General features: G+C 44.4%; 1 protein-coding gene across 9 annotated transcripts in view; it reads right to left on the minus strand.

Annotated features, from left to right (window-relative positions):
* The window catches only part of DIP2 (disco-interacting protein 2), a 613,961-nt gene that overhangs the window by 307,375 nt on the left and 282,158 nt on the right, over window positions 1-24,428 (minus strand). For 5 of the 9 annotated variants that reach the window (XM_070104684.1, XM_070104681.1, XM_070104680.1 and 2 more), the window contains one exon: window positions 19,079-19,168. The exons of the other annotated variants lie outside the window; for them this stretch is intronic. In XM_070104684.1, the coding sequence (XP_069960785.1) occupies window positions 19,079-19,168 (90 nt within the window). The remainder of the gene's footprint in view (window positions 1-19,078; window positions 19,169-24,428) is intronic. 9 annotated transcript variants of the gene reach the window in all.

Raw genomic sequence — 24,428 nt, forward strand, 5'->3', positions numbered from 1 at the left:
GCCATCTGTGGGCCAGCATTTTCATTTGTCGATTTAGAGGTGGAATAAGTTCATCAGGCAGATAACCTTGTCTGTCCTTGACCAGGGACCACCAGGTTTTGGAGCCTACCCTACCTGATGCTAACTTTCTTTTAGTGTCCACCTCCCATTTAGCAATGGCCCACTTTTGAACATCACCCATATGCCTACAGGCTTGCATGTGCAAGTTCCTGTTATAGGTGGTAGGATGTCTCTTACACCTTCGCCATGCTTTGTACTTAGCAGTAGCAGCCTCTCTACAACGAAAGCCAAACCAAGGCTGATCTGTAGGCTTTGTCACATATTGCCAGTGAGGAATGTGTTCTTGTTGCAGATTAAGGATGTGTCCAGTGAAGGCTTTCACTTGGTTGTCAACATCCCCTTGGAGAAGAGCATTCCAGTCGGTGGTGGCGAGCTCAGAGCAAAGGGCTGGCCAATTACCTCTTTCCCATAGCCAGGTTGTGTGTGTGGACTCCTCACCTCGTTCTGTTGGGATCTTAAGTGTGGTAAAAACAGCCTTGTGGTCAGACGATCCAACGTAGCCGAGGGGTTGACAAGTGACTATGCCTTCTGCCAGATCACTCACTACTGGGTCAAGGGAGGAGCCAGAGATATGAGTAGGGAAATCAACAAAGTTTCTCATGTCAAACACTGCTAGAAGGTCATCAAAGTCCCTCTGTATAAGGTGCTGGTTGAGGTCACCAACAATTATAATATGTTGACAGTTGTGTTGTAGCAGAAGGGAGTCAATATTTTCCATTAGGAAGTTGATAGGGTCTGCATGTTGCCACTGAGGTCTGTACATTGCACATGCTAGTACAGAGGCACTAGTGTTTATACAGAGCTTGAAGAACATCATTTCAAGATGTGTAGGGGTGGCAACATCTATGTGCTGGGCATGAACACTTTTAGAGAAGCACACAGCAACACCTCCTCCTTGCCCTTGCCTGTCTCTTCTCATCCATGAGGTGTAGCCAGCAATTCTTGCAAAATTTTCTGGAGTCCTGTCATCCAAAAATGTTTCAACAACAGCTGTCATGTCGGGACGTCGAGTGTTCACAAAACTATGTGTGAGCTCTCCAACACTCTCGCCCTCTCTCTCTCTCTCTCTCTCTCTCTCTCTCTCTCTCTCTCTCTCTCTCTCTCTCTCTCTCTCACTCTCTCTCACTCTCGCCCTCTCTCTCTCTCTCTCTCTCTCTCTCTCTCTCTCTCTCTCTCTCTCTCTCTCTCTCTCACTCTCGCCCTCTCTCTCTCTCTCTCTCTCTCTCTCTCTCTCTCTCTCTCTCTCTCGCCCTCTCTCTCTCTCTCTCTCTCGCCCTCTCTCTCTCTCGCCCTCTCTCTCTCTCTCTCTCTCTCTCTCTCTCTCTCTCTCTCTCGCCCTCTCTCTCTCTCTCTCTCTCTCTCACTCTCTCTCTCGCCCTCTCTATCTCTCTCTCTCTCTGTAATGGTGTTGGTTCCATTAGCAACACTGCTAGTGGTCGTGGTAGTGGTCTACCTGGTGGTAGTTCCGGGGGTCAACGCCCCCGCGAACCGGTCCATCACCAGGCTTTGTGGTGGATCAGTGTCTGAACAACCAGGTTGTTACTGCTGGCTTCACGTAAACCAACGTAGGAACCACAGCCGGGCTGGTCAGCTACCGACTTTGTGTCTGTCCATCTCCCTCTTGAAGGCAGCCAGGGGTCTTGAAGACTGTTAGTGGTCTTGAAGACAACCATGGGGTCTTGAAGACTGTTAGTGGTCTTGAAGACAACCATGGGGTCTTGAAGACTGTTAGTGGTCTTGAAGACAACCATGGGGTCTTGAAGACTGTTAGTGGTCTTGAAGACAACCATGGGGTCTTGAAGACTGATAGTGGTCTTGAAGACAACCATGGGGTCTTGAAGACTGTTAGTGGTCTTGAAGACAACCATGGGGTCTTGAAGACTGTTAGTGGTCTTGAAGACAACCATGGGGTCTTGAAGACAACCATGGGGTCTTAAGACTGTTAGTGGTCTTGAAGACAACCATGGGGTCTTGAAGACTGTTAGTGGTCTTGAAGACAACCATGGGGTCTTGAAGACAACCATGGGGTCTTGAAGACTGTTAGTGGTCTTGAAGACAACCATGGGGTCTTGAAGACTGTTAGTGGTCTTGAAGACAACCATGGGGTCTTGAAGACAACCATGGGGTCTTGAAGACAACCATGGGGTCTTGAAGACTGTTAGTGGTCTTGAAGACAACCATGGGGTCTTGAAGACAACCATGGGGTCTTGAAGACTGTTAGTGGTCTTGAAGACAACCATGGGGTCTTGAAGACTGTTAGTGGTCTTGAAGACAACCATGGGGTCTTGAAGACAACCATGGGGTCTTGAAGACTGTTAGTGGTCTTGAAGACAACCATGGGGTCTTGAAGACAACCATGGGGTCTTAAGACTGTTAGTGGTCTTGAAGACAACCATGGGGTCTTGAAGACTGTTAGTGGTCTTGAAGACAACCATGGGGTCTTGAAGACAACCATGGGGTCTTGAAGACTGTCAGTGGTCTTGAAGACAACCATGGGGTCTTGAAGACTGTTAGTGGTCTTGAAGACAACCATGGGGTCTTGAAGACAACCATGGGGTCTTGAAGACTGTTAGTGGTCTTGAAGACAACCATGGGGTCTTGAAGACAACCATGGGGTCTTGAAGACTGTTAGTGGTCTTGAAGACAACCATGGGGTCTTGAAGACAACCATGGGGTCTTGAAGACTGTTAGTGGTCTTGAAGACAACCATGGGGTCTTGAAGACAACCATGGGGTCTTGAAGACAACCATGGGGTCTTGAAGACAACCATGGGGTCTTGAAGACTGTTAGTGATCTTGAAGACAACCAGGGGGTTTTGAAGACAACCAGGGGGTTTTGAAGACAACCAGGGGTTTTTGAAGACAACCAGGGGGTTTTGAAGACACCCAGGGGTTTTGAAGACAACCAGGGGTTTTTGAAGACAACCAGGGGTTTTGAAGACAACCAGGGGTTTTGAAGACAACCAGGGGTTTTGAAGACAACCAGGGATCTTGAAGACAACCAGGGGTTTTGAAGACAACCAGGGGTTTTGAAGACAACCAGGGGTTTTGAAGACAACCAGGGATCTTGAAGACAACCAGGGGTTTTGAAGACAACCAGGGGGTTTTGAAGACAACCAGGGGGTTTTGAAGACAACCAGGGGTTTTGAAGACAACCAGGGGGTTTTGAAGACAACCAGGGGGTTTTGAAGACAACCAGGGGTTTTGAAGACAACCAGGGGTTTTGAAGACAACCAGGGGTCTTGAAGACAACCAGGGGTTTTGAAGACAACCAGGGGTCTTGAAGACAACCAAGGGTTTTGAAGACAACCAGGGGTTTTGAAGACAACCAGGGGTTTTGAAGACAACCAGGGGTCTTGAAGACAACCAAGGGTTTTGAAGACAACCAGGGGTCTTGAAGACAACCAAGGGTTTTGAAGACAACCAGGGGTTTTGAAGACAACCAGGGGTTTTGAAGACAACCAGGGGTCTTGAAGACAACCAGGGGTCTTGAAGACAACCAGGGGTCTTGAAGACAACCAGGGGTTTTGAAGACAACCAGGTGGTTTTGAAGACAACCAGGGATTTTGAAGACAACCAGGGGTCTTGAAGACAACCAGGGGTCTTGAAGACAACCAGGGGTTTTGAAGACAACCAGGTGGTTTTGAAGACAACCAGGGGTTTTGAAGACAACCAGGTGGTTTTGAAGACAACCAGGGGTTTTGAAGACAATCAGGGGTCTGCTGGTAATGATTCCTATGTATGAGGGGAGGTTGTTGAACAGTCTTGGGCCCCTGACACTAGTGTTACTCACTGAGTTAGGGTAACCCTCTATCACTCTTGTATATCTGGACAATGTATACACGTAACTATGGTTTGTATATTTGTATACCAAAATATACACAATTTGCTGAAATTAATGGTAAGCTAGGAATAAACTTAAAGAGGAGTATATACTGGCATTATGTGCGTATATATACACTGATACATACACCTCTCAGTGTATATACACTGATACATACACCTCTCAGTGTATATACACTGATACATACACCTCTCAGTGTATATACACTGATACATACACCTCTCAGTGTATATACACTGATACACCTCTCAGTGTATATACAATGATACACACCTCTCAGTGTATATACACTGATACACACCTCTCAGTGTATACACACTGATACACACCTCTCAGTGTATATACACTGATACACACCTCTCAGTGTATACACACTGATACACACCTCTCAGTGTATACACACACCTCTCAGTGTATACACACTGATACACACACCTCTCAGTGTATACACACACCTCTCAGTGTATACACACTGATACACACCTCTCAGTGTATACACACACCTCTCAGTGTATACACACTGATACACATACCTCTCAGTGTATACACACACCTCTCAGTGTATACACACACCTCTCAGTGTATACACACTGATACACACACCTCTCAGTGTATACACACACCTCTCAGTGTATACACACTGATACACACCTCTCAGTGTATATACACTGTTACACACCTCTCAGTGTATACAGAGTGATATACCTCTCAGTGTATACAGAGTGATATACCTCTCAGTGTATACAGAGTGATATACCTCTCAGTGTATACAGAGTGATATACCTCTCAGTGTATACAGAGTGATATACCTCTCAGTGTATACACACACCTCTCAGTGTATACACACTGATACACACACCTCTCAGTGTATACACACTGATACACACACCTCTCAGTATATACACAGTGATACACACCTCTCAGTGTATACACAGTGATACACACACCTCTCAGTGTATACACAGTGATACACACCTCTCAGTGTATACACAGTGATACACACACCTCTCAGTGTATACACACACCTCTCAGTGTATACACACTGATACACACACCTCTCAGTGTATACACACTGATACACACACCTCTCAGTGTATATACACTGATACACACCTCTCAGTGTATACACACTGATACACCTCTCAGTGTATACACAGTGTCACAGTTTACTTCAGTTAGTGTTCAACTGTACCAGAGAAAACGTATTAATTTAATGGTTAACTTGGGTAAACAGACACACACTTAACACCATATATTCACGGTATATACAGCCACGGTATATATACAGTAACGGTATATATACAGTGTTATACGATCTTATATGGAGAACGTTTTATTGGGTGTAGTGTAGACCATGAGATATCCCCTAGATTAAAATTCTAGTTTAAACCACAGATTAAAAATCCTGGTTTAAACTACCCTGGCAGATTTAAACATTTGTTGGAGGTTTGATAGCGATCAGAAGAACCGTTCTTGAAGCTTCCCCTGTTAAGGTGCAATTGAGTTGAAGGTTTGAAGCTGATCAGTTGAGCCGTTCTTAACTTCTACACGAAACTGGGAAGAAAATCTGGGAACCACGGAACTGTTGAGGCTTATCATGGGTTCACCTGTCATAGGTTCACCTGTCATGGGTTCACCTGTCATAGGTTCACCTGTCATGGGTTCTTCTGTCATAGGTTTACCTGTCATGGGTTCACCTGTCATAGGTTCACCTGTCATGGGTTCATCTGTCATAGGTTCATCTGTCATAGGTTCACCCGTCGTAGATTCACCTGTCATAGGTTCACCTGTCATGGCTTCACCTGTCATGGGTTCATCTGTCATAGATTTACCTGTCATAGGTTCACCTCTCATGGGTTCACCTGTCATAGGTTCATCTATCATGGGTTCACCCGTCATAGGTTTACTTGTCATAGGTTCACCTGTCATGGGTTCATCTGTCATAGATTCACCTGCCATAGGTTCACCTGTCATGGGTTCACCTGTCAGGTTCATCTGCCATGGGTTCACCCGTCATAGGTTCACTTGTCATAGGTTCACCTGTCATGGCTTCACCTGTCATGGGTTCACCTGTCATGGGTTCATCTGTCATAGGTTCACCTGTCATGGGTTCACCTGTCATGGGTTCATCTGTCATAGATTCACCTGTCATAGGATCACCTGTCATGGGTTCACCTGTCATGGGTTCATCTGTTATAGATTCACCTGTCATAGGTTCACCTGTCATGGGTTCACCTGTCATAGGTTCACCTGTCATGGCTTCACCTGTCATGGGTTCACCTGTCATGGATTCATCTGTCATAGGTTCACCTGTCATGGGTTCACCTGTCATGGGTTCATCTGTCATAGATTCACCTGTCATGGGTTCACCTGTCATGGATTCATCTGTCATAGGTTCATCTGTCATGGGTTCACCTGTCATTGGTTCACCTGTCGTGGGTTCATCTGTCATAGATTCACCTGTCATAGGATCACCTGTCATGGGTTCACCTGTCATGGGTTCATCTGTTATAGATTCACCTGTCATAGGATCACCTCTCATGGGTTCACCTGTCATGGGTTCATCTGTCATAGATTTACCTGTCATAGGTTCACCTGTCATGGGTTCACCTGTCATAGGTTCATCTGTCATGGGTTCACCCGTCATAGGTTCACTTGTCATAGGTTCACCTGTCATGGGTTCACCTGTCATGGGTTCATCTGTCATAGATTCACCTGTCATAGGTTCACCTGTCGTGGGTTCATCTGTCATAGATTCACCTGTCATGGGTTCACCTGTCATGGGTTCATCTGTCATATTCACCTGTCATGGGTTCATCTGTCATGGGTTCATCTGTCATAGATTCACCTGTCATAGGATCACCTGTCATAGGTTCACCTGTCATGGGTTCATCTGTCATAGGTTCATGTCATAGGTTCATCTGTCATAGGCTCATCTGTCACGGGTTCACCTGACACGGGTTCACCTGTCACGGGTTCACCTGACACGGGTTCACCTGTCACGGGTTCACCTGACACGGGTTCACCTGTCACGGGTTCACCTGTCACGGGTTCACCTGACACGGGTTCACCTGTCACGGGTTCACCTGACACGGGTTCACCTGTCACGGGTTCACCTGTCACGGGTTCACCTGACACGGGTTCACCTGTCACGGGTTCACCTGACACGGGTTCACCTGTCATGGGTTCATCTGTCATAGGTTCATGTCATAGGTTCATCTGTCATAGGCTCATCTGTCACGGGTTCATCTGTCACGGGTTCACCTGACACGGGTTCACCTGACACGGGTTCACCTGTCACGGGTTCACCTGTCACGGGTTCACCTAACAAAGGGCTTCATATGAGTGATATGGGACCATTATTATTATTATAATCAAAAAGAAGCGCTAAGCCACAAGGACTATACAGAATATGGGACCAATATCTGCCCTACAAGGTCCCCTCAAGGAAGGTTCCTTGACGTTGGTGAGGGGCTCTTGATTTAAGGAATTAGATCTGTGCTCCAGTTCCCCGAATTAAGCCTGAATACCTTCCACGCCCCCCCCCCAGGCGCTGTATTATCCTCCGGGTTTAGCGCTTCCCCCTTGATTATATTATTAATAATGCCCTACAAGGTAGTTTACTGAGAGATACGGCCAGCCTGGTACTCCATATGTCTGGTCACAACTTCTGCTATGTGATGACTGCGACCCTGAGGGACCAGCAGCATCGTCTAGGTCAGTGGTTCCCAAACTGGGGGTAATGGTAGAGTAATGGTAGAGTAATGCTCTCTCTAGAGTCTAGAGAGAGCATTACTCTACTATTCTTCCTCTGGAGTCTAGAGGAAGAATAGTAGAGTAATGCTCTCTCTCTCTAGACTCTAGAGAGAGCATTACTCTACCATTACCCCCAGTTTGGGAACCACTGGGACTCTAGGTGTATTTGTCCACCTATTGTGGCCTAGGTGTGTGGTTCAAACAGGCGTCATGTCACTTAAGGACCGACCAGGGAGCCTGTCTATAAATGAACAAGTATGATATATTACATAAGTATTACACTGCTGAGAAATACACTAGCCATCATAGTTTAATGGTTCAAGAGTATACAAACTGTTACGTTAGTATAAATACTACACAAGTATATTACTGACAGCTTGGGATATGATATAGCATGACGACCCCTGTAAAGTTTGTCAGGAAACAGGAAAAGTGTTTCCTGATGCGGTCTTAGTCAAATGACCCAGTGTTGGAGCCTTTGGTCATCTGACTGAGGCCTTCTGCTGGCTTACAGGCCACCTCTTTAAAAATTACGGTACTTAAAAACATTGTATGAGACCCCATCATGTAGACAGGTAACTAATGAAACACGACTCGAGCGGCAGATGCAGTGGCACTAGACAATGATTCTTAACAGTACAAAGTATACTGTACAAGAATATATATTCTTACAGAATCAATCTTTTTCACCAGTAGAGGAAATAGATTTAGCTTCGACTGACTTCCCAAGCGAAGTCGTGAGTCTTTTGCATGTGAACAAATGCAGAACAACCATATCAGTACCAGGTGAGATGGGTTTAACAAATTTAGTCTCACTGTATTCCACCTGAACCTGGTATTAGACCCATATACATACCTGTATAAAGATTACCTCATTCCACTTCCTTGTTCCCACAACAGTTTTATTAAAACCATGTGTGACCTGTGCATCACAAGGCACGCCTCGTTCTTTACCAGACTTTTTGAGAAACTAATATGAGTGGAAACTAGAGTAATTGCTTTCTCCCCATAGCAGGAAAAATACGTGAAATCCTGTGCCCCCACTTGATCTACAAGTTAGGGGGTTTTATGACTGCTAGGCCACAGCTAAACGTGAAAACAGCCCTTTTGTGTTAAACTCTGTTGAAAAATCTAACAATGAATGTCTATAAAGCTGAAGTCAGGATTTCCTTTGTGGGATGAGGAGCCCAAGACGTCAGATTGCTTCAAGGAACGAGGGTGAACGTGTGTCACGAGACACCACAACCTGGACAATACCCGCCGCATAACAAGAAAGTGGCAGTTCGTCCACAGATTCTCGATTCATTTCTAGAACACTAGGAAGTTAAACTAATGTAAACACAAGTAATCCATGGTAAAGTCATGATAAACTGTTTTTAACGTGTTCTGCAGTAAACACTCGGGAAAAGTTGAACATTGGGAGAAAAAACTTCCTACCACAGACAATACGAATATTTTAAGTAAAAAACACAAGTGCAGTAATGTGTCGTTTTACCTAACATATTGTCGTTAATTCTATGAACATTAACACAATAGAATATTTATTGCCATGTATATGGGGAACAGCAGCCTACTCAAAGACATTCTCGGCCTACGTGGCACAGTCAGTGCCACAAGTTCCAGTTACCTGAGCAAGGTAGGTCCTATTCTCACTTGTATCCACCAAATATGCACTGCAGTCTATAGGTTGACACAAGGTAACTAGGGCTATTCTATTCTAAGGAATTATCTGTGGGCAATATGCCCAACAACTGTAACATATCACATTTCAAAGCAAATGTGACATATATACTCCTTTGGGGCAAATTTAATCAAGTTACTTGTTATTGTACAGTTCGTGTGAGGGAGAACTTCAGCCCAGTAGGAGACTCCTGGACCTGCTGCTGCAGGAAGTCTGAGCTGTCAAAAGCTAGGTACCCTAGGTACCCTTAGCTAACAAGTTTCCCACACACCTTGGAACATGCCAATGATTTTAGTATCCATGAGAGTTGGTGCTCGGCGACTGATTTCAGAAAGTTGACGGCTAAAACGACACCAAATCATCCCCCACTTTCTGTTCTTGGTGACTTACTACAGAACACTGGAAATAAATAAAGTCTTTCTGACTCTCAATTTGTTACAGGGAATTTGGCAAGTCCTCTTCATGAGGACAGTCAAGAGTTAACAGCCTTCTTAACCCCAACAGGTTAGTATCACTTCCTCAGAACGGTATTTGGCCTGCGCTCTTTACCGAGCACATTATCAAGGCTCATAACAAAGATTATTTACCTAGCACATCATCAAGGCTCATAACAAAGATTATTTACCTAGCACATCATCAAGGCTCATCACAAAGATTATTTACCTAGCACATCATCAAGGCTCATAACAAAGATTATTTACCTAGCACATCATCAAGGCTCATCACAAAGATTATTTACCTAGCACATTATCAAGGCTCATAACCAAGATTATTTATCTAGCACATCATCAAGGCTTATAACAAAGATTATTTACCTAGCACATTATCAAGGCTCATAACCAAGATTATTTACCTAGCACATCATCAAGGCTCGTGCTGTTGGAGTGTGAGCAAAGTAACATTTATGAAGGGATTCAGGGAAACCGGCAGGCCGGACTTGAGTCCTGGAGATGGGAAGTACAGTGCCTGCACTCTGAAGGAGGGGTGTTAATGTTGCAGTTTAAAAACTGTAGTGTAAAGCACCCTTCTGGCAAGACAGTGATGGAGTGAATGATGGTGAAAGTTTTTCTTTTTCGGGCCACCCTGCCTTGGTGGGAATCGGCCGGTGTGATAATAAATAAAAAATCATCAAGGCTCATAACCAAGATTTACCTAGCACATCATCAAGGCTCATAACCAAGATTATTTACCTAGCACATCATCAAGGCTGATGACCAAGATATTTAGAAAACTCATAAGTAACGCACTTATGGTGTACCTAGACGTGTTCATGTCCAAAGATGTGGACACTAACCTCAAGAGACTTGACCTGGCACTCAGAAAGCTTGAAGAAGCCAAGGCAAAGTTCTCTAAATGTCAGTTCCTTAGATCACCAATCAAGTTTCTTGGTCACAGTCATTCCTAAAGGGGTTATGACTGACTAAAGTAACTGCTGTACAAAATTTTCTAACCCCAAAAACTACTGATGCTGTAAGATCATCTGTGGGGTTAGAAGGTTTATACAGAACTTCCATTGATTTTTTTTCTTGTACTGCAGCTGCTATGAGTTGCTTAAGAAGGATGTTCCTTCTACTTAGATCTTCCATCAAGAAGGATGTTCCTTCTACTTAGATCTTCCATCAAGAAGGAGCATGAGTTGCTTAAGAAGGATGTTCCTTCTACTTAGATCTTCCATCAAGAAGGATGTTCCTTCTACTTAGATCTTCCATCAAGAAGGAGCATGAGTTGCTTAAGAAGGATGTTCCTTCTACTTAGATCTTCCTTCAAGAAGGAGCATGAGTTGCTTAAGAAGGATGTTCCTTCTACTTAGATCTTCCATCAAGAAGGAGCATGAGTTGCTTAAGAAGGATGTTCCTTCTACTTAGATCTTCCATCAAGAAGGAGCATGAGTTGCTTAAGAAGGATGTTCCTTCTACTTAGATCTTCCATCAAGAAGGAGCATGAGTTGCTTAAGAAGGATGTTCCTTCTATTTCGATCTTCCATCAAGGAGCATGAGTTGCTTAAGAAGGATGTTCCTTCTACTTAGATCTACCATCAAGAAGGAGCATAACAGACATTAAAAGATAAACTGCTAACTTCTGTTCCTTTATTAACATTTCCAGATATTAAAAATATATTTGTATCCAACAACACATGCTGGTCCAAGCACAAAAGACTGATAGCAAATATAATCCAGTTGCGTTTGGTAGTCCAGTCTTAACCTGGTTGAACATAATTATACAGTAAAGAAGCATTAAATATAGTTTGGTTTCTGAAACATTTCCTCGACACCTACCAGTATCCAATCCATATCTTGAAGACCATGTTCCATTGATTTCACTGTTCCAGAAAAAGAATAGCCTAGTGGACAATTAGCGTGATGGTCGTTGACCATAAAGGAGTTCAACCACACTTGAGCACACCTGCCTGGCAAGTCAAATGTTGTAATATATACTCTATCTCACCACATTAGTGCAATTGTAGTCGACCCTCTGTTCAGTGCGGAGGATGTTAGGGTTAATTCGATTCCTACTGAAGGAAGATCGAACTGTCTTTGTGAAACCACCAGATTGTATCAGTGACTTTGTTATGAACCAAGATTTGCTGTATCACATAACTGATCTTGGTATTCCTAGCTGAAGAGTACATCACTTATTCGAAAGTAACTAGTGAATGTAACCCTGGAGCTAGTTCACAATGTACCAGGTGTTGCTCACCCTGACATAGACTATTCTGCAAATCAAACCTGGCTGAAATATTTTTGGCCTCATATGGCAGCAGATATTTCAGAGTCCGTTAAGAAATGCAATGTTTGCATGTAACATAAAGGTACATAAAGGGCTCTGGTGGCTAAATCTCCCGCTTCACACGGCGATGGCCTGGGTTCGATTCCCTGACAGGGTAGAAACACTGGGTGTGTTTCTTGACACCTGTTGTCTATTTACCCAATCAATAAAATGGGTACCTGGGTGTTAGTCGACTAGTGTGGGTCACATCCTGGGTGTTAGTAGACTGGTGTGGGTCACATCCTGGGTGTTAGTGGACTGGTGTGGGTCACATCCTGGGTGTTAGTGGACTGGTGTGGGTCACATCCTGGGTTTTAGTGGACTGGTGTGGGTCACATCCTGGGTGTTAGTGGACTGGTGTGAGTCACATCCTGGGTGTTAGTGGACTGGTGTGAGTCACATCCTGGGTGTTAGTGGACTGGTGTGGGTCACATCCTGGGTGTTAGTGGACTAGTGTGGGTCACATCCTGGGTGTTAGTGGACTGGTGTGGGTCACATCCTGGGTGTTAGTGGACTGGTGTGGGTCACATCCTGGGTGTTAGTGGACTAGTGTGGGTCACATCCTGGGACAAAACTGACCTAATTTGCGGGAAATGCTCAGCATAACAAGCAACTTTCTATATAGTAGTATGTTACTGATGTCAACTATGATCTGTATACCTTGTACATGTACTGGTATACCTTGTACATGTCCTGGTATACCTTGTACATGTACTGGTATACCTTGTACATGTACTGGTATACCTTGTACATGTACTGGTATACCTTGTACATGTACTGGTATACCTTGTACATGTACTGGTATACCTTGTACATGTACTGGTATACCTTGTACATGTACTGGTATACCTTGTACATGTACTGGTATACCTTGTACATGTACTGGTATACCTTGTACATGTACTGGTATACCTTGTACATGTACTGGTAGTAAATATTATTAATTATTATTATTATTATTATTATTATTATTATTATTATTATTATTATTAATGGAGGACTAAATCCCATTGAAATTTACTCTATTACCAGTGAACCTGCGAGAGAATTACTTGATTTACTGACAAAATTTCCAACTTTTCTTACCCAGAACAATAAACATTTGGGTGTGATGGTAAGACTCGCGAAACTGTAATGACACGATTGCAAACAAACCATACCTAGTTGGTCGAATCTTATTGTGGCTAGCTGGTCCAGTGGCTAACGCGACGGTCTGGAATTCTGAGACTCTCTGACCGCGAGTTCTATCCCCCCCGTGGTATGGTTTGTGATGATAAATTATTTCATACAATACTGTAATTTAGTACCTATTGCAGACAATTCTACAGAGACAACAGCTAAAGTATTTAAAGAAAATGAATGTCAGCAGCAGAAATTACCAAAGCTACAAATTCACAAGCTAAGCCAACCAAAATTAAACCCAGCTCGAGAGTTGTCTTAACAAATTTTAACAGGAAGACGTCAATGGCCAAGCTTGACCAAACGTTCGCTGGTCCTTAGTGAGTTGCAGAACACACAAAAGATAAGTGCAAGGTTAGAGAAATCATTAGTGATGAGTCCAGTCACATCTCGACCACATCAAGTTTGTGACCATGTTGGATAAGACTTCTGGCTCTCAGACTGGAGAGCTAGAGCTTGACTATCCTGACCCCTGTACCTTCTACATCTAATAACCTGACTGACACACGTCCCAATTATAGTTACTCCTTACGGTTACGACACACCTGCCATGGGTTCATGTACCATGGGTTCACCTGCCATGGGTTCATGTACCATGGGTTCATGTACCATGGGTTCATGTACCATGGGTTCATGTACCATGGGTTCATGTACCATGGGTTCATGTACCATGGGTTCATGTACCATGGGTTCATGTACCATGGGTTCATGTACCATGGGTTCATGTACCATGGGTTCATGTACCATGGGTTCATGTACCATGGGTTCATGTACCATGGGTTCATGTACCATGGGTTCATGTACCATGGGTTCATGTACCATGGGTTCATGTACCATGGGTTCATGTACCATGGGTTCATGTACCATGGGTTCATGTACCATGGGTTCATGTACCATGGGTTCATGTACCATGGGTTCATGTACCATGGGTTCATGTACCATGGGTTCATGTACCATGGGTTCATGTACCATGGGTTCATGTACCATGGGTTCATGTACCATGGGTTCATGTACCATGGGTTCATGTACCATGGGTTCACCTGCCATGGGTTCATGTACCATGGGTTCACCTGCCATGGGTTCATGTACCATGGGTTCACCTGCCATGGGTTCATGTACCATGGGTTCACCTACCATGGGTTCATGTACCATGGGTTCATGTACCATGGGTTCATGTACCATGGGTTCATGTACCATGGGTTCATGTACCATGGGTTCATGTACCATGGGTTCATGTACCATGGGTTCATGTACCATGGGTTCATGTACCATGGGTTCATGTACCATGGGTTCACCTGCCATGGGTTCATGTACCATGGGTTCATGTACCATGGGTTCATGTACCATGGGTTCATGTACCATGGGTTCATGTACCATGGGTTCATGTACCATGGGTTCATGTACCATGGGTTCACCTGCCATGGGTTCATGTACCATGGGTTCATGTACCATGGGTTCATGTACCATGGGTTCATGTACCATGGGTTCATGTACCATGGGTTCATGTACCATGGGTTCATGTACCATGGGTTCATGTACCATGGGTTCATGTACCATGGGTTCATGTACCATGGGTTCATGTACCATGGGTTCATGTACCATGGGTTCACCTGCCATGGGTTCATGTACCATGGGTTCATGTACCATGGGTTCATGTACCATGGGTTCATGTACCATGGGTTCATGTACCATGGGTTCATGTACCATGGGTTCATGTACCATGGGTTCATGTACCATGGGTTCATGTACCATGGGTTCATGTACCATGGGTTCATGTACCATGGGTTCACCTGCCATGGGTTCATGTACCATGGGTTCACCTGCCATGGGTTCATGTACCATGGGTTCATGTACCATGGGTTCACCTGCCATGGGTTCATGTACCATGGGTTCACCTGCCATGGGTTCATGTACCATGGGTTCACCTGCCATGGGTTCATGTACCATGGGTTCACCTACCATGGGTTCATGTACCATGGGTTCATGTACCATGGGTTCATGTACCATGGGTTCATGTACCATGGGTTCATGTACCATGGGTTCATGTACCATGGGTTCATGTACCATGGGTTCATGTACCATGGGTTCACCTGCCATGGGTTCATGTACCATGGGTTCATGTACCATGGGTTCATGTACCATGGGTTCATGTACCATGGGTTCATGTACCATGGGTTCATGTACCATGGGTTCACCTACCATGGGTTCACCTGCCATGGGTTCATGTACCATGGGTTCATGTACCATGGGTTCATGTACCATGGGTTCATGTACCATGGGTTCATGTACCATGGGTTCATGTACCATGGGTTCATGTACCATGGGTTCATGTACCATGGGTTCATGTACCATGGGTTCATGTACCATGGGTTCACCTGCCATGGGTTCATGTACCATGGGTTCATGTACCATGGGTTCATGTACCATGGGTTCATGTACCATGGGTTCATGTACCATGGGTTCATGTACCATGGGTTCATGTACCATGGGTTCACCTGCCATGGGTTCATGTACCATGGGTTCACCTGCCATGGGTTCATGTACCATGGGTTCATGTACCATGGGTTCATGTACCATGGGTTCATGTACCATGGGTTCATGTACCATGGGTTCATGTACCATGGGTTCACCTGCCATGGGTTCATGTACCATGGGTTCATGTACCATGGGTTCATGTACCATGGGTTCATGTACCATGGGTTCATGTACCATGGGTTCATGTACCATGGGTTCATGTACCATGGGTTCATGTACCATGGGTTCATGTACCATGGGTTCACCTGCCATGGGTTCATGTACCATGGGTTCACCTGCCATGGGTTCATGTACCATGGGTTCATGTACCATGGGTTCATGTACCATGGGTTCATGTACCATGGGTTCACCTGCCATGGGTTCATGTACCATGGGTTCACCTGCCATGGGTTCATGTACCATGGGTTCATGTACCATGGGTTCATGTACCATGGGTTCATGTACCATGGGTTCATGTACCATGGGTTCACCTGCCATGGGTTCATGTACCATGGGTTCACCTGCCATGGGTTCATGTACCATGGGTTCATGTACCATGGGTTCATGTACCATGGGTTCATGTACCATGGGTTCACCTGCCATGGGTTCATGTACCATGGGTTCACCTGCCATGGGTTCATGTACCATGGGTTCATGTACCATGGGTTCATGTACCATGGGTTCATGTACCATGGGTTCATGTACCATGGGTTCACCTGCCATGGGTTCATGTACCATGGGTTCACCTGCCATGGGTTCATGTACCATGGGTTCACCTGCCATGGGTTCATGTACCATGGGTTCACCTGCCATGGGTTCATGTACCATGGGTTCACCTGCCATGGGTTCATGTACCATGGTTTCACCTACCATGGGTTCATGTACCATGGTTTCACCTACCATGGGTTCATGTACCATGGGTTCACCTGCCATGGGTTCATGTACCATGGGTTCACCTACCATGGGTTCATGTACCATGGGTTCACCTGCCATGGGTTCATGTACCATGGGTTCACCTGCCATGGGTTCATGTACCATGGGTTCACCTGCCATGGGTTCATGTACCATGGGTTCACCTGCCATGGGTTCATGTACCATGGGTTCACCTGCCATGGGTTCATGTACCATGGGTTCACCTGCCATGGGTTCATGTACCATGGGTTCACCTGCCATGGGTTCATGTACCATGGGTTCACCTGCCATGGGTTCATGTACCATGGGTTCACCTGCCATGGGTTCATGTACCATGGTTTCACCTACCATGGGTTCATGTACCATGGTTTCACCTACCATGGGTTCATGTACCATGGGTTCACCTGCCATGGGTTCATGTACCATGGGTTCACCTACCATGGGTTCATGTACCATGGGTTCACCTGCCATGGGTTCATGTACCATGGGTTCACCTGCCATGGGTTCATGTACCATGGGTTCACCTGCCATGGGTTCATGTACCATGGGTTCACCTGCCATGGGTTCATGTACCATGGGTTCACCTGCCATGGGTTCATGTACCATGGGTTCACCTGCCATGGGTTCATGTACCATGGGTTCACCTGCCATGGGTTCATGTACCATGGGTTCACCTGCCATGGGTTCATGTACCATGGGTTCACCTGCCATGGGTTCATGTACCATGGTTTCACCTACCATGGGTTCATGTACCATGGTTTCACCTACCATGGGTTCATGTACCATGGGTTCACCTGCCATGGGTTCATGTACCATGGGTTCACCTACCATGGGTTCATGTACCATGGGTTCACCTGCCATGGGTTCATGTACCATGGGTTCACCTACCATGGGTTCATGTACCATGGGTTCACCTGCCATGGGTTCATGTACCATGGTTTCACCTACCATGGGTTCATGTACCATGGGTTCACCTACCATGGGTTCATGTACCATGGGTTCACCTACCATGGGTTCATGTACCATGGGTTCACCTACCATGGGTTCATGTACCATGGGTTCACCTACCATGGGCTCATGTACCATGGTTTCACCTACCATGGGTTCATGTACCATGGGTTCACCTACCATGGGTTCATGTACCATGGGTTCACCTACCATGGGTTCATGTACCATGGGTTCACCTACCATGGGTTCATGTACCATGGGTTCACCTACCATGGGTTCATGTACCATGGTTTCACCTACCATGGGTTCATGTACCATGGGTTCACCTACCATGGGTTCATGTACCATGGGTTCACCTACCATGGGCTCATGTACCATGGGTTCACCTACCATGGCCTCATGTACCATGGGTTCACCTACCATGGGTTCATGTACCATGGGTTCACCTACCATGGGTTCACCTACCATGGCCTCATGTACCATGGGTTCACCTACCATGGGTTCACCTACCATGGGTTCATGTACCATGGGTTCACCTACCATGGGTTCACCTACCATGGCCTCATGTACCATGGGTTTACCTACCATGGGTTCATGTACCATGGGTTCACCTACCATGGGTTCACCTACCATGGCCTCATGTACCATGGGTTCACCTACCATGGGTTCATGTACCATGGGTTCACCTACCATGGGTTCATGTACCATGGGTTCACCTACCATGGCCTCATGTACCATGGGTTCACCTACCATGGGTTCACCTACCATGGGTTCATGTACCATGCGTTCACCTACCATGGGTTCATCTACCATGGGTTCATGTACCATGGGTTCACCTACCATGGGTTCAAGTCACACCCATTCTCTGACGACCTAAATGCACACTTTGTTGGCAGACTAATTACATCTCTCTGCATTACAACCTTCACCTACTCGCCTCCACGACTTGACCAGTTCAGAATCCTTAGGGACCCCTCCCCCCCTTCCAACCTGAATACGAGGCTACGCTGAGAAAGATAGAGAAGGACCCTCAGAATCCCTCGTCAGGGACCCTGATCCATCCTGAACATGAACAAGGGTCGTAATGAACAAGGAATGTAATAATCACAGATCGTAATGAACAAGGGTCGAAATGGACAAAGATCGTAATGAACAAGAACCGTAGTAAGATTCACTGGTAGCTGTGGTATTGTAGCTACAACGATACCAACTCAACATTTACCTGATCGTAGCAGGGACACTATAGCTACAACGCTACCAACCTGGTGTTTACCTGATCCTAGTGTTGTAGCAGCTATGACAATACCAATCTGGCGTTTACCTGATGGTAGCGGCGGTGTCACAGCCTCGAAAAACACCAAACTAGAACTTACCTGATCGTAGCGGGTGTAGCTTCGGTGTCACGGCTGTAGCACTTACCTGAGTGGTAGCGTGATTCGTTCCTAGTCACACGTCGCTGTGCCCTCCGTCTGGAGCGGGTGGATGGAGAGGCTGCCTCAGCCAGGCCACCTGTGGTCGCAAACAATAAACTAAAACAACTATCGTGCGTCATTCCATCTCTAAAAACCCATGCCTAACACGGCCTACCACAGTCACGAGGCATACCACTTGTGCCTACTACACCTGGCTACCTGGCACAAGTGCCAGTCAAAAAAGAAAAAGAAAAGCAGGCACTGGAAGTTAGAAAAAAAGCCTACGATAAACACAAGTCTCAGGTTGACGTAGAGAAAGGCAGGCAGTAGAAAATGAATGAAAAAAAGGGGCAGTCACAGCAGCGCAATGGACACGGAAGGCAGACACGGAAGGCAGACACGGAAGGCAGACAGGCTGGAACATAGAGATGCTTGTAATACACAAGCAACAGTCTGGAAAAGAAATGCAATAAAGCAAGGGTAAAGCAATAATTACATAAAATGTGAGAAAACGTCAAAATCCTTTCTCCTCCCTGTCCCTGCATCTTCTAAATTAAGTTTAGAAGAAAAGCTGCTGAATTTAGAAAGGACTTTGACACTTTTGATGATAAAAGGCTCGATTTAGAAAAAAAATGCGAGGGAGTTAAGAGTGATGATCTTACAAGAACATGACAGATGAAGAGTAGGATAAGACGGGTGAGGATATTTGGAGGATACCTGGAGAATATCTGAAGGATACCTGAAGGATATGTGGAGCCATCCACCAACAACAAAATACCTTTTATCAGCGGAATCCTCATGGAGTCGAATGCGATGTGTGTGGCTCTCACAGAGACCAACACCAGAGATAACCTTGACAATGAAATACGAATCCCAGGTAACAAGGGTGTATGTGACCTGCATATCACAGAGTCGCTATTTTTGTTCTGAATTACTAAACACCACATATGATGTAGCTGAAGTTTTGGCAACAAAGACTGAAAACCAAAACCTTGTCATTGTGATTATATACAAGCTGCCAGACACCACAACCTAACGGTTCAAGAAACAGCTATTGCAAATTGACTACTGTCTGGAAAATCTTCCAACCCCAGCACCACACATCTCGTTGCTGGTGATTTCAATTTAAGACATTTAAAATGAGAGAAAATATATAATGTTATGGCAGAGATAATTCCAGGAGACAACAGCAGAGATAATTCCAGGAGACAACAGCAGAGATAATTCCAGGAGACAACAGCAGATATAATTCCAGGAGACAACAGCAGATATAATTCCAGGAGACAACAGCAGAGATAATTCCAGGAGACAACAGCAGAGATAATTCCAGGAGACAACAGCAGAGATAATTCCAGGAGACAACAGCAGATATAATTCCAGGAGACAACAGCAGAGATAATTCCAGGAGACAACAGCAGAGATAATTCCAGGAGACAACAGCAGATATAATTCCAGGAGACAACAGCAGATATAATTCCAGGAGACAACAGCAGATATAATTCCAGGAGACAACAGCAGAGATAATTCCAGGAGACAACAGCAGATATAATTCCAGGAGACAACAGCAGAGATAATTCCAGGAGACAACAGTAGATATAATTCCAGGAGACAACAGCAGATATAATTCCAGGAGACAACAGCAGAGATAATTCCAGGAGACAACAGTAGATATAATTCCAGGAGACAACAGCAGATATAATTCCAGGAGACAACAGCAGATATAATTCCAGGAGACAACAGCAGAGATAATTCCAGGAGACAACAGTAGATATAATTCCAGGAGACAACAGCAGAGATAATTCCAGGAGACAACAGCAGAGATAATTCCAGGAGACAACAGCAGATATAATTCCAGGAGACAACAGCAGATATAATTCCAGGAGACAACAGCAGAGATAATTCCAGGAGACAACAGCAGAGATAATTCCAGGAGACAACAGCAGAGATAATTCCAGGAGACAACAGCAGAGATAATTCCAGGAGACAACAGCAGAGATAATTCCAGGAGACAACAGCAGAGATAATTCCAGGAGACAACAGCAGATATAATTCCAGGAGACAACAGCAGATATAATTCCAGGAGACAACAGCAGATATAATTCCAGGAGACAACAGCAGAGATAATTCCAGGAGACAACAGTAGATATAATTCCAGGAGACAACAGCAGAGATAATTCCAGGAGACAACAGCAGAGATAATTCCAGGAGACAACAGCAGATATAATTCCAGGAGACAACAGCAGATATAATTCCAGGAGACAACAGCAGAGATAATTCCAGGAGACAACAGCAGAGATAATTCCAGGAGACAACAGCAGAGATAATTCCAGGAGACAACAGCAGAGATAATTCCAGGAGACAACAGCAACTCCGGTGACAATTATCACAGAACTCAGCTGCTGAAGCTATGTAATAAATATACCTTAAGTCAGCAAATACTGGAACAGCAAATACTGGAACAGCAAATACTGGAACAGCAAATACTGGAACAGCAAATATTGGAACAGCAAATATTGGAACAGCAAATAGTGTAACAGCAAATACTGGAACAGCAAATATTGGAACAGCAAATATTGGAACAGCAAATAGTGTAACAGCAAATACTGGAACAGCAAATATTGGAACAGCAAATAGTGTAACAGCAAATACTAGAACAGCAAATATTGGAACAGCAAATAGCGTAACAGTAAATACTGGAACAGCAAATAGTGTAACAGCAAATACTGGAACAGCAAATAGTGTAACAGCAAATAGTGTAACAGCAAATACTGGAACAGCAAATATTGGAACAGCAAATAGTGTAACAGCAAATACTGGAACAGCAAATAGTGTAACAGCAAATAGTGTAACAGCAAATAGTGTAACAGCAAATACTGGAACAGCAAGTAGTGTAACAGCAAATACTGGAACAGCAAGTAGTGTAACAGCAAATACTGGAACAGCAAATAGTGTAACAGCAAATACTGGAACAGCAAATAGTGTAACAGCAAATACTGGAACAGCAAGTAGTGTAACAGCAAATACTGGAACAGCAAATAGTGTAACAGCAAATACTGGAACAGCAAATAGTGTAACAGCAAATACTGGAACAGCAAATAGTGTAACAGCAAATACTGGAACAGCAAATAGTGTAACAGCAAATACTGGAACAGCAAGTAGTGTAACAGCAAATACTGGAACAGCAAGTAGTGTAACAGCAAATACTGGAACAGCAAATAGTGTAACAGCAAATACTGGAACAGCAAGTAGTGTAACAGCAAATACTGGAACAGCAAGTAGTGTAACAGCAAATACTGGAACAGCAAGTAGTGTAACAGCAAATACTGGAACAGCAAGTAGTGTAACAGCAAATACTGGAACAGCAAGTAGTGTAACAGCAAATACTGGAACAGCAAGTAGTGTAACAGCAAATACTGGAACAGCAAGTAGTGTAACAGCAAATACTGGAACAGCAAGTAGTGTAACAGCAAATACTGGAACAGCAAGTAGTGTAACAGCAAATACTGGAACAGCAAGTAGTGTAACAGCAAATACTGGAACAGCAAGTAGTGTAACAGCAAATACTGGAACAGCAAGTAGTGTAACAGCAAATACTGGAACAGCAAGTAGTGTAACAGCAAATACTGGAACAGCAAGTAGTGTAACAGCAAATACTGGAACAGCAAGTAGTGTAACAGCAAATACTGGAACAGCAAGTAGTGTAACAGCAAATACTGGAACCAACAAAACTGGAAAATACACTGATAATTCAGATCACAATCTTGTATACACAGGGACCCTGAAGTTCAGACTTGTATACACAGGGACCCTGAAGTTCAGACTTGTATACACAGGGACCCTGAAGTTCAGACTTGTATACACAGGGACCCTGAAGTTCAGACTTGTATACACAGGGACCCTGAAGTTCAGACTTGTATACACAGGGACCCCGAAGCTCAGACTTGTATACACAGGGACTCTGAAGTTCAGACTTGTATACACAGGGACCTTGAAGTTCAGACTTGTATACACAGGGACCTTGAAGTTCAGACTTGTATACACAGGGATCTTGAAGTTCAGACTTGTATACACAGGGACCTTGAAGTTCAGACTTGTATACAGAGGGACCACGAAGTTCAGACTTGTATACACAGGGACCCTGAAGTTCAGACTTGTTTACACAAGAGACCTGACCAGCAAAATACAAACGGTTATATTGACACCTTCATCAAATTCAACTTTAACAACTTGGATCGCATAAATCGTCTCCTTAATGCAACATGTTGGGAAGATATCTTAAATAACAAGGATCAAAACCAGTCTCTAGATAGGATCAACTCTGTGGCAGTTGAAGTGTGATCGCTATACATTTTCATTAGGAAAAATAAGAAGATATAAATTAGATAGAGATGCTTCCTTTACGGGTGAAGAGGAAGAATCACAGAGCTTCTCAAGTGGGTTAGATTATCTGTAATACAGTAAGAAACACTGACCAGGTAAATAGGAAATACTGAACTTATGTTAAATGAATCTTACAAGACCCAGATAGATAGGAGATAAAAAGCCATAAATAAAATTAGAAGAAATTCAACAAATTTCTTTATATACCAAAAACAAGGCAAAAACCACATTCAGTATTGGGCCCTTGCTTAAACAAGATGGGACTTACACTGATGACAGCAAGAGAGATGAGTGAGATACTGATGTCTCAATACGACTTTTGTGGTTAGTGAGCCGTTAACCAGACGTACGATTCACAATCCAAATTATTTTTTTTTATGAACAAGTCCCAAAGTCTTGTCAACAATTACAAAATTTCTGACATCTTAACATCATAGAACTTTCAAAAAGCAATTAACAGACATGCCCATGCACTCTGCACCAGGCCCAGACTCGTGGAACTCCAACTTCGTCAAGAATTGCAAGAAACCACTTTCACCTTCCTTATGTATGCTATGGAGAGGGAACATAGACGTAGGAGTCGTCCCACAGTCGCTAAAAGCAAAAGACATGGCCCCACTCCACAAAGGTGGCAGTAAAGCAATTGCAAAGAATTATAAACTGATATCAATAACGTCCTACATCATAAAAATCTTTGAAAGGGTTCTAGGAACCAAGATCACCAACCACTTGAACACCCAACAATTACACAACCCAGGGCAGCATGGGTTTAAAACAGGTCGTTCCTGCCTCTTACAACTACTGGACCACTATGACATGGTCTCAGATGCACTGGAAGACAAAGACAATGCAGATGTACAGACTTTGCAAAAGCCTTTGACAAGCGTGATCATGGTGTAACAGAGCACAAAATACATAGTAAAGGAATAACAGGAAAAGTGGGTAGATGGATCTATAATTTCCTCACAAACAGAACA

Source organism: Cherax quadricarinatus, chromosome 93 (genome assembly GCF_038502225.1).
Source record: "Cherax quadricarinatus isolate ZL_2023a chromosome 93, ASM3850222v1, whole genome shotgun sequence".
NCBI lineage: Eukaryota > Metazoa > Arthropoda > Malacostraca > Decapoda > Parastacidae > Cherax > Cherax quadricarinatus.